The following is a 12,318-nucleotide window of genomic DNA, read 5'->3' on the forward strand; positions in this document are numbered from 1 at the left end:
TAGAGCACTGCCCCTGGAGTCTGGAGTTCAAATCAGCCTCAGACGCATAACACTCACTACCTGTGTGACTCTGGGCACCTCACCAAAAAAAGAAAATGTATATGTAGAACCTGTATCAGATTGCATGCCACCTTATGAGGAGGGAGGGAAGTAGAGTAAATTTAAAACTCAAAAACTTTTGGAAATGAATGTTGAAAACTAAAAATAAATAAATTTAAAAATTTTAAAAAAAGAATGCATCATCTCTTCATAAAAAAAGGAAAAGGACTGACGTGTAAAAATATTGATAAAAGCTCTTTTTGTGGTGGCAAAGAACTGGAATTTGAGGAGATGCCCATCAATTGGAAAATAGCTGAACAAGTTGTGGTATATGAATGTAATGGAATACTATTGTACTATCAGAAATGATGAGCAGATGGTCTTCAGAAAAAACTGAAAAGAGAAAAAAACTTCGAACTCAAAATCTTATAAAAATGAATGTTGAAAACTATCTTTACATTTAATTGGAAAAAAATAAAGTACTACTAAAAAAAGAATGGGCATATCTGCCTCATTTTCCTCTTCTCTTAAATGGGCACAATAATATAGTTTCTAGCAGTAGTTGAAGGAATGTATTCCATGCATCAAGAAGAACATTCACAGAGGTCCAGAGGCAACATAATTCAGGACCTGTTTAGGGGGAAAGCATATCAGTTTGAGTGGAGTACTTAAAAGGGGAAGAGTATGAAATAAATCTGGCAAAATAGAGTGTTTCTCAATGGTGGAGCAACTTGAAGGCCAAGCTAAGGAATTTTAATTGTATTTGTTTGTAGGAGGGTGGCAGTGAAGGCAGTGACAAAAGTGACATAATCAGACTTGACCATAAGGGAAATGAATCTAAAATTAATGTAAAAGATGGATTAAATGCAGCATAGCATGCAAGTGGGAAGGCCTATGAGAAAGCTGTAATATGTTGTATTGTTGTTATAATATATTTGTTGCGGTATATAATATTGTAACATGTTGCAATATTCCAGGTGTTTTGTAATAACTAGGGAGGGAAACTGTAGTAGTAAGAAGAGAAGATATATGATAAAAAGTGCAGAGCTATCTACTAATATTACTATTAGATACTAATACTAGAGATGAATACATAATATTAAACAATTGTGTAAGGGGAAAAGAGAGGAAAAAAAAACTAAGAAAACACCAATGTTCTAAATTTTTCAATGGCTTAAAGGTTTTGTGGAAGAATATGGTAGTATATTGTCTTAAACTTAAAAATGGTTTAAATGATTTGTCCAGAATAATTATAATAACAGGAGTAAAATCTATATTGCCCTATATGGCTTGGTCCCTAGTGGGACCTAGATTGGGCAAGGTTGATGATGTGGGCCAAAACGTCTTCCATTTCAGGAATGAGGAGAAGGTGGGGACGAGGAAGTTACACTGCATATAGAGACCATGAAAAGGATTTTTTTTGTTTATTTGTGTTTACTAGTCCTGTATTCTTGATGGTATATTAGGGGTGGGGAACCTGCCTCAAGGCCTCAGTTTCCCCATCGGTGGTTTGAGGTGATGAAATCTCCTGTACTACTGTGGGTGATCCCAATGTCTAGTCTTAGAGAATTGCTTAGGAGCGTGGAGGAGGTAAGAAACTTACTCAGAGACCCACATTCAGCATGTTAGAGATGGGGCTTTAATTTGGGTCTTTCTGAGTCAGAGCTTAGCCCTCTCTATTGCCTACACCATTTTGTTGTTCGGTCATTCAGTGATGTCCAACTCTTCATGACTCCATAGACCATAGCATTTCAGACCCTTGTATCTTTCACTATGTCTCAAAGTCTGTTCAAGTTCGTGTTTGTTGTTTCTGTGATACTATCTATCCATCTCATCCTCTGGCATCCCCTACTTCTTTTGCTTTCAATCTTTCCTGACACCAGAGTCTTTTCCAATGAGTCCCATCTTCTCATTATGTGGCCAAGGCATTTAAGCTTCAGCTTCAGCATTTGACTTTCTAGTGAATAGCCTGAATTAATTTCTTTAATACTGACTGATTTGATTTTCTTGTTGTCTAAGGGACTCTCAAAAATCTTCTCCAGCAGCACAAATCAAAAGCATTGATTCTGCAGAGCTTGACTTTGCTTGTAGTGCAACTGTCACAGCCAAACATTAAAAAGGGAAAATAAACCCAACTGAATGCAGAATTCCAGAGAATAGCAAGGAGAGATAAGGTTTTTGTAAATGAGCCTACACCATGCAGCCTCTCAAAGATGAAAAATTAACCAACAAATTTGCTAGAAGCAGCAAGCAATGAGTAAGTGGTTTTAGAGGAAGAAGAAGCAGGGTCTAAACTAAAGATTCATAGCAATGTCCAAGAAGGACCTAGCACAATATCAGGTTTCAAGTTGAGAGACATTAGTATAGGGAGACAGCTGGGGAGTCACATTAGACAAAAGGCATTAATATATATTAATATTAATTAATAACAAATATTACTAATATCATATCATTTATTATTTTATATTATATATTTTCTTATTAATATTGTATTATATAATATGTTATATATAATAATTATATTATATAATATTTTAATAATACTTCCCTTAAGGTATGACCAGGTGGAGATAGTTTATAAAATAAATTGTTTTTTTCCCCACAAAACAAAAAAAACTTGCCATATGTTGAGTTCAATGGAATTCTTCCTTTTGAATCCCCTCATAGCTATATGTTTCTGAATAAAGTCTCTTTTGATCTGTACCCCTAAATGTGAGATTTAGAATTTTTTCACAACAATCCTTAACTTCTGTGGAGTATTTTGAGTGGCAGATAAAAAAATAAACATTAAATTCCTTAATATAATATGGGGAGAATTCTTTTAAATAGATGTTAGTCTATTAAAATGAAAAAAAATCTATTTATATGAAATAAGCAAACTTACAAAATTTAAGAAATTAATTCTTTGGGACTGATCAGTTTTTGAAACCTCAGATATTTTGTTTTGCCATCTTTGGCATCATCATTTCTTCCAATAATAATTTAAAAACATGCTTCAAAAACTACCTTTAAAATAATGATGGCCTGTTTCAATATATTCAATCAACTGACTTTTAGAGATCCACTCTCCTCCCCCACCCCAAAAGTCCCACAATGATGTGGAATTGCATCCATCTACGAGTACTGGAAATGGTCATTATCCTTTGTGATACTGGTGGATGGCCAGGAAAAGTCTGTAATGTGGAAAAATTTGAATTCTTCACTTACGACACTAGACTTTCTGGTTGAATGAGAAAAATACAGGCTAGAAGATTGCAGTTGGGAGCTTGCCCAGAAGCAAAGTCACCTACTCCTCTTATCTTCTATCATACTTCCATAAACCTCCACCATTGAGCTCAAGATTATGTACTTCAGTGATGCAGTTGCAGAAATTCTCTTGAAGGACAGATAAAAGGACCATGGGATATCTGAATTTTAAAACAAGCCTATGTTGTAAGCAAATTTTTATCTTTATTGGCATCCCTGTACAATCTTTGTTAACCCTAATTAAGCATATCCACTGTATAGCTCCTTGTTAATGACATTAGTGTTTTCTCAGTTTTGATCCTTATCTTTCTTTGGACATTATTTGCCTTCGGCTTATTTAATATTTACCTCCTTCTGAGCCTAATTCATCCATAATGCTGATTTATCCCTTGTTGACTTTTAGAACAAAATAACTAATGACTGTAATCCCTGACAAACATTTGGCCAATGCTAATAGAGCTTGTTGAATGAATAATAATAGCTAGCTTTTACATAATGCTTTGAAGTATATATACTGATGGGACATAACAGATAATAGTGTATATGTAATGTTTTATATATATGTGTGTGTGTGTGTGTGCGTGTATACATTGTCACATGTACATACACAATCTCATTTAGCCTTTACAACAAACCTTTGAGGTGTTATTATTATCCCCATTTTACAGATGAGAAAACCAAGGCTAAGAGAGGTTAACTGACTTGCCCAGGGTGATACAGAAGCTAAAGGCTTGTAGTGGCATTTGAACTTGGTCTTCTGTGTCCAATGCCCAATAAATGCAAGTCTGATTCTGAATGAGGAGGATTTTCAATAATTCATATATGCTTTATTATGTATTTTTGTTCATTTTTATTAACTAGAATTGGATGGGATATATTTCATGTTGCCTTTACTTAGTTAAAAATATTTTTATGAAAATAATTGTAACTGGTTGAATAAATTTAAAAATCTATTCATTTGTCTGCATTAAAAATTATGATTTTTTCATTAATCAATTGGGGAAGAATTTTATTCTTTTATAAAAGATCTGCCTGAAAAGATTTTATAATAACTACTTTAAATGGTCCAGGGGGCATAATAAATATTTTATTATCACTGTTGTAAAATAGCAAGACCAAGATGAAATAATAGCAGTATTTAACAATAGATCAAAAGCTAAAACAATTACGTATTATTAAATTTTAATTTTGTCCATTAGTTAAGTGGACAGGATATTTTAAAAATAGCAATTATAAAATATCTCTGATATAAAACCTCTTAACATGTACTTGAATCTTCATTTTGGTATCCATATGTGATTTATTGTGAAATTGGTACTTAAGGGCAGGTTAGATTAGATGATGCTTTAAATTTCTTTCCAGCTCCTTGGTTTTTTGGCAGTCACTTAAAGACTAAATTTTCCTGTCCATTTTCCCCTTTTTGTTTTTCCTCTACTCAGTATATGAGATTTTCTTAACACTTTGCTGGAAGAATATAAGTTTTAAAAGTTGTGGATTTTAATCCTGAAGGTGCCTGTAGGTTACTTCAATTCACTTACCTATGAAGTTCTTTAAAATAGGAAAATATTCTTTATTTTCATAAGTCATGACATAAAATATTGAAGCAGATCTCATTTAAAAACTACAAAAACCTTCAGCAAAAACAATGTTCTCCTTTAGTTCCCATCAGGGCTTACATGAATCTTATGTAAGATTTTATTTTACCCCTTTTTTTTTACCTTTTAACTTTTTACCCCTTTTAAAATTTTACACCTTTTAAAAATTTGCCTTTTATCCCTTTGTCAACGACATACACATTCAGACTTTTGAGTTGGTTTATTATGATCCATGGAGTAGAGGAGAGATGGTTTCTTAAAGAACACTGTTGGCTTCCCTTGTTAAGAGAGTAGAAGTCTTGGGAGAGGCAAGGTGTGTATTAAATGCTGCCAAGTAAGTTTGAAGGAGTGAGACTTGAAGGATACAGAATCAAGATTGGGAGGCAATTGGTGAGGCCCGCCAGTGAGCTTATATACACTAGCAACCAGAGCTCTGCCCTGCCACCACCACTTCAACCTGTCTTCCACAGTGTGCTCACTTGAGCATCCTGAGGCTGAGAGACTCGTGTCTGTGGCTGTTCAGCAAGGTGATTTGGGAATATTTCCTTTTGGCAGAACTAATATTAGGCAGTGATCTGCCTGCTCCTCACCATCCTGCCTTTTTCTTTTCCTGTCCAGGATAGCTTTATGTTAAATCCAAAGTTTATTCTTAATATTATTCTTTAATATAAACAATTGCTTATTCTTTTAATATTACTCTGCATTTCTGTTGTACTACTACTAAATGTCTATATATTCAGTCTTACTCTTTCTCCCGAGGTCCAGTCTTGCATCACCAATTGCCTCGTGAGCCTCTCAAATTGGATGTCCCATGATATAGTTGGAGCCATAACCATTTTTATTGTGAATTAGGCTAGTTTTTCCACAAAAGGTATTGAGACCTTCCCCAAGACTTGGTTCAAGACGGTAAAGGCTCAGACTATTGATAGCATATTCTCATCACCTGACTGCAAAATAGTCACGAGGAGCCCCATGGGCACTTGGAACTTTGACTGGGGCAAAGTAGGCAAGCATCTCTGAATCAACTCTAGGTGCCCTCAATGCTTATCCCTATAGAGTATCCTTTTCCCATTATGGCAAAGCAAATGTCTTCTTACTAACTGTTGGATGACTTATGACTATCTCATTTTGTTCCACAATCAAAACTAAACTACAGCCCTGAACACATAGGCATCTGAACTTCAGCATGTTCAAAAAATTCTCAAATATTTCCCTCTTCCAAATATACTTATTATTACATTTGAGGAAACAAGTAACCTCCCAGTTACAAAGGCTCACAACTCCAGTATAATTTTTGGCTTCTAACCCATACTCACCCCTCATGTCCAATCTGTTGTTTCTCAGTTTTACCTCTTTTGTCCCCTGCTTTCTACTCAAAACAGCTGCTTTCCTGGAGCAGTCCCTCATCACTTCACACCTGCTGTTACCCATGGGAACAAATACACAATTATATGTCTGGCATTTGAAGGCATTTACAATCTAATTTCTTCCAACTTTTCCAGTCTTTTTACAATTTATTCCCCTCTTCTTACTTGCTTATATATTGTTCCTCAACCCTTCATCACCTGAAGTCATACCTTTTCACTGGTTATCCCTTATGCTAGGATTATTCTCTCTTTTCATCTCTGCCTCCTTCTGGCTTCTGTCTTCCTTCTGGTGTCTGGTTTTCATCAGGATTCAGCTCAAATCCTACGTTCTGCAGGAGGGCTTTCTTTCTCTCTTATTTGATATTGCCTTCCCTCTGAAATTACCTTTCGCTTACACTGTATGTATCTTGTATGCATGTAGTTGTTTACATGTAATATTATGCAATAAAATGCGAACTACTTTAGGACAAGACCTTTATTTTCCCTTCATAGCACATTGTCTGACTCACATTAAATTCTTAATAAATATTTGTTGACTAGTAGAATGAGTGCTGACATAAGAAAAGTATGATTGGCGTGATTAGTACGCGTTTCAAACTTTAGAATGAGAAGGACAGGATAGTGAAGCCATATGTAGTATATGAAGAAGTAGATGGAGTCTGCCAAAAGTGATGGAATCATACTAGCTTGGTTCTCTTGAGATAAATGAAAAACATTTTACTGATTTTTAAAAAATATGTATTTCATGGCTACCTCTAGAAAGCAGAGGAAAAAAATATCATACTATATAAATTCCCTGGGCACAATTGATCTAAAACCAGAGTGTTGGGCTGATTCTTGGTGAAAAAGAAACCAGACCCCCTTCCCTTAGATTGTAGGTTCAAATAATTTTACCTTCTTATTGTTTCCTTCCACCTGGTTCAAAAGCCCCCTCCCTTGTACCCTTGAAAGAGATGGGTATTCCCACAGGGAACACTGAGGGAAAGAACTGGGAAGGAGTGGCTCTGTCCACAAAAGGTAGATGCTTAACCAACAGAAAGCAGCTAGTTTTTACACATTTTAAACTCCCATACACTGTATCACATATTCTGAATGAAGATACAGATAGAAGAGAACTCAGTAGACATTTAGTTGAGATGGTAGGGTTTTTTTTCTTCAAAAGCAATATAAACTGTAGAAACTCTACCACAAATACTAATAGTGTTAACTCTCCAGCAGGTGAAGCAATTAACCTGCATCAATCTGAAATTTAAAACCTATTAATACTGTAAGGCATCTATCTGTTTTGATTTCATGGATGTACATCGATGTTCGGGGAGATTAACAAATTCAATTTTGAAAAAAAATTATGTTTGATATCTTACATACACTGTAAAAATGTTGCATTAGTTAATCAATTACGCAATATTAACTCCTTTTTCATAAGAAAAAGTGGGACTTCTTTAAAAATTAATAAATTATTAGCTCTTGCTTACCCTTGGATAGACATCAATAGCTTTTTACTTAGTTCCTTTTAAAATAAAGGCATGAGTGTCAGATGAATCCCATGTTTAATTTCATTGTAACACAACATGATTTGAAAAACAGCAACAAAATATCAATGGCAAGATAAAATTAAATCTTGGGGCTCTGTATTGGATATGTAATACATTAAACTCAAATATGAAATATATGTCAACCCACAGATTCATTTAAATTGTGATCAAATTTGTTCTCTTTAAATCTGATCATTTTATTTCATTGCAATCTATATTGCTGGTGTCCTGTGTTATCCCCACCTAAGCCTTCTAAAATTTTTTTGTTATACTAACACGTATTCCAAAATGAAGTAATGACTTCCTTATGTTAACACTGAGTAGATTCTCCTTTGTAAAACTAAGAGACTAAAATGATCCTTATGGTATTGGGTTAATTCATTTTATAGATTTTCATTTAATCATTTTCTTTGAACATTTTGAGTAAAATATAGGCAGCTTTGGTGAAACAACTAGCTTGTGATTTATGGTCTGTTGAGCAATATATTTTCTAAGAATAGTATTTTACAATCTATCTATTTTAAGATATATCATTATGTATTCATTTAGTTTTTTTTTTTAATGTAGTTTTCCGGAAAGAGGAATTCAGATTATGTTTTACAATTTGGTCTGATTAGATGTTCAGTTTTCTTATACTGTTAATTTTGCTCTGTTGGAGGGTCACAGAATTATAATTAAAAATCATATACATATTGCAGAGAGTGAATGTTCCCTAGGTCTTAATGAATGCTATAATCATCTTGACATAAAAAATTGTTCTTGATATATTTGGTTGAGAGAGAGGAGGGAACTGGAGATAAATTTGAGTAGGAGACAGTGCACACATAAATGGACAGCACTATATTCAATAATTTGATTTTATTGCTCAAGGTTATAAAATGATAAAGAAGAATTATGATCTAGAAGCTATATATCAAAAGGATTTAGGAGTAACAATTATAAGCTCTCAAATATTCCTTGCATGGAAAGTAAATACATGTGGTATTATTTGTCACTTGATGATCATTCATTTCTGTCCTATTAATTTTATGGATGGTGGATCTTAAAGATTCATGATCCATACATATATAGTACAATCCATACACTACTTTTATATTCTCTAATATGTTAGATTTGACAATCATCAGTCAGTCAATCAATAAGCATTTATTAAGTCCATAATTTGTGCTACTGGGGATACAAGTAAAAAGAATGAAATAATTTCATTTCTAAAGGAGTTTACATTCTATCAGAGAATGCATCATGAAAACATATAAGTATTAATATTATACATAGAAAGAATAGAAAATTAGTACGAAGTAGGTAGAGAGGAGAACTCTAGCAGTCTGAAAGATCAGGGAACACTTCTTGTAGAAGGTACTGCTTCTGTTACATCTTGATAGAAGAAAGAGATTCTACGAAGTGTAGGGGAGGAGGGAGAATTTCTCATTCCACGCAAGGCAACTAGTGAAAAATCGAGGCAATGTATGTGAGGAATATGAAGAGGGCCAGGTTGGTTAGTTTATAGAGTGTTAGAAGAGGAATAATGGCAAATGAGTCTTGACAGATAGGTTGGGGCTAGGTTTTGAAGGTCTTCAAAAGCTAAATAAAGTAGTTTATATTTGATCCTAGAAGCAGATATAGAGCCGCTGTATTTAGTGAGTAGGCGAATGACATGGTCATATATGTGCTTAGGTAAAGTTTATTTAGTATGTCACAATTCTAAAACTGCAAGCTACTGTTTTTGTTTTTAATGCATAAACCAAGCAATAGTATGGAAATTCTTACAAAGAAGGATACAAGGGTTTTATAAAATCAAAGTAATGTATTCATTCATCTAAGATTATTCTTGCTTTTCAAATTAGAAAAAAATAATAGAATTTGCTGAACATTATTTTATCCAGTATATTGATTTAAGTCCTATTAGTTATGCATTGATGTTTCTTACAGGAAAGTCCGTCAGATTATCCCTTTAGTTAATTCTACTCGTGAAACCCTGGAATTGACAATTACCAACAATAATCCTGTTAATTTTTTATTGGATACAAACAAAAAAGCAATGGTAAGTATGTTTGGAAAACAATAAAAACTATCTTTGTTACAGCTTCTAGCAGAACACATAGAATCCAAAATAAAATAATTTTAATTAATTAATATTAATCATTGTTTTGTGCTGCACCAAATTTGCTTCAATTGGGATAAAAAGTCATCAAATCATTAAAAGAAAAACCCAAACCAAAACTTAGTAGGAAATAACAATGTAGTGGGGAAAATATTATGCTGGGAACCAGAAAACCTTGATTCTCATTCCTCTTTATTTTTTTTTTTTGGTGAGGCAGTGGGGGTTAAGTGACTTGCCCAGGGTCACACAGCTAGTAAGTATCAAATGTCTGAGTTCACATTTGATCTCAGGTCCTCCTGACTCCAAGACCAGAGCTCTATCCACTAAGCCACCTGGCTGCTCCTTATCATTCCTTTTTTATTGCTGGCTAGCTAGGTGAATCTTTCACTCTGAGCCTTGTTATCCTCATTTATAAAATGAAGTGATTGGAGTAGTCCATAAGGTTACTCCCAAATCTAAAATAACAGGATTTTAGATTTGACTAATTCTGAATAAAATGATCACAGAGCTAGAGCTAGATGCAACTCCTGAGGTCATCTAGCCCAACTCCTCATTTTACAGATGAGGAAACTAGAGCCAAGAGAGGTTAAATGATTTGCCCAAAATCACACAGATAATGATTGAAGTAGGATTTGAACCCATATACTTAGACTCCAAACCCAGTGGCCGTGTCATATACTACCTCTCACAGAGATATTGTAGCAAGGACAGACTATTTCTTTTTAAAGGTGAATTGAGTGAAAAATTCATTTTCTAATAAGCACCTTCTTTGGCTGTAAGTCACCTCTCTGTGAGAGGGATACAAAAGTGAAAGACACTGCAAGTCCCTATCCTCATGATGCTTAAAATCTTGTAGGAAGAACAGTGACATGAAAGGTCTGTGGAGGAGGTGATTCATTTCTAAATGGGGGAAGTGGCAAGGGTCAAGGAAAACTTCATAACGGAGACAACACCTGAGTTCAGCTTTACAGGAAGAGAAAGATTCTAACAAGCAAAGATGTGAAAGAGTAAATTCTATGCAGAGGGACAGAGATAGTATGTGTGAGTGAATCAGACTAATAAATTTCAGTAGTATCACTTTAGTAACTATTTTATATCTGTTGTGGGGGTTGAGGAAAACCCTAACACATATTATTTGGAATCCTTGTGCCTTAGGCTTGCTTCTAATGTAAAGGGTCTGGCTATATTCTGGGGACTTCGGAGTCATCTATTGCCTTTGGAACATTAATATTAAGGAATTTCCTCATGGGTAGTATAGCTTCTCTCACAAATACTCAGGTTCACCCATACCAAAATACAGAACAATTTTATTTACATCTTGGAACTTCTTGTAATAAAGAATTACATCTGAAATAAGATGCTTTTTATGCAGTGGACAGCTTCTATAACTTCTTGGAGCCCCTTTATTTGAGCCACATACCCCTTTCCATAACAACTGTCATAGGCTCTCTTCATTGCCCTCCATTAACCTGCCTTTAATATGTCAGCTCCTGCCACTTCTATATCTCTGACTCCTACAGATGAGCTACCAGCACTCTGGGTCGTTTCCTGGAACTGTTGTAGATACTTTTCTGGCTTCCACACTTGAACCTTTTTCTGACAGATGACAGATATCATGCTCCCCCAGAGGACTAATATTCTAGTAGCTAATCCAAGTAGTGAGATTACCCTGGAGCTCAAAAATCAACTTGTCTCCACAACCCTTTCTCTCTAACCCTGAAGGTCTTACAGGTTGCTTTGATGCTGTGAGAATACTCCCTTCTTCTATGGCTGGAATGACTCTTTTCCTTTCGTAGCTAGTGTAGTCAGGACCATTTACCTCCTCCCCTCACCCCTAGCACACTGGGTGGTCTGACTCCTCATGATGATAGCCTCTCCTACTGAGGTTTAGGATTAGCAAGGACACCTTCTCCCAGCTCCGTTGTGTTTGTTCCAGGCCTTCTCCAAGTCAACTAGACCAGGCTTATTCACACCACTTTGGAATTGATTGCTGTGTGATCTTCAAAAGAGGTAGAGATGTAATCTATTACTCCCCACTTCTAGGTTGTAACCTACAGGAAAAGGAGCTCACTTAGTCCTCAATCTATTGTGAAAATGTCTTTTTTTTCTTGGAATTAATTCATTTTGAATTCACTGTGCTTACAACATAGAATAATGTTGTGACAAGTAACATGAAATGAACAAGATTAAAAGTAAAAGCAATATTCTTTTAATCAAGGTTGTAAAGTCAACTTATGAAGCTAAACTTAGCTTCTTTTTATATAGTCCATAACACCCTGTTATTTTCTGGAGAATAAATGTGCTGTGACTGCTGCTAAATGTTGTTTACTGCAGTATACTTTGTCAATCTTAGCAGACCAAACGTACTGAGAGTGTAGAATAGGAGTAGTTGAAAACATTAATCATATAAACATCACCAGTATCAACACTATCAG

At 34.8% G+C, this 12,318-nt stretch overlaps 1 protein-coding gene across 1 annotated transcript in view; it reads left to right on the top strand.

The window, feature by feature from the left end:
- The window catches only part of CFAP47 (cilia and flagella associated protein 47), an 890,592-nt gene that overhangs the window by 610,834 nt on the left and 267,440 nt on the right, over positions 1-12,318 (top strand). Inside the window, 1 exon segment of the mRNA XM_078146130.1 lies at positions 9,712-9,823. Within this exon segment, the coding sequence (XP_078002256.1) occupies positions 9,712-9,823 (112 nt within the window).

The sequence above is a fragment of the Phascolarctos cinereus genome, unplaced genomic scaffold (assembly GCF_003287225.1).
Source record: "Phascolarctos cinereus isolate Bilbo 61053 unplaced genomic scaffold, phaCin_HiC Scaffold_726;HRSCAF=1367, whole genome shotgun sequence".
Lineage (NCBI taxonomy): Eukaryota > Metazoa > Chordata > Mammalia > Diprotodontia > Phascolarctidae > Phascolarctos > Phascolarctos cinereus.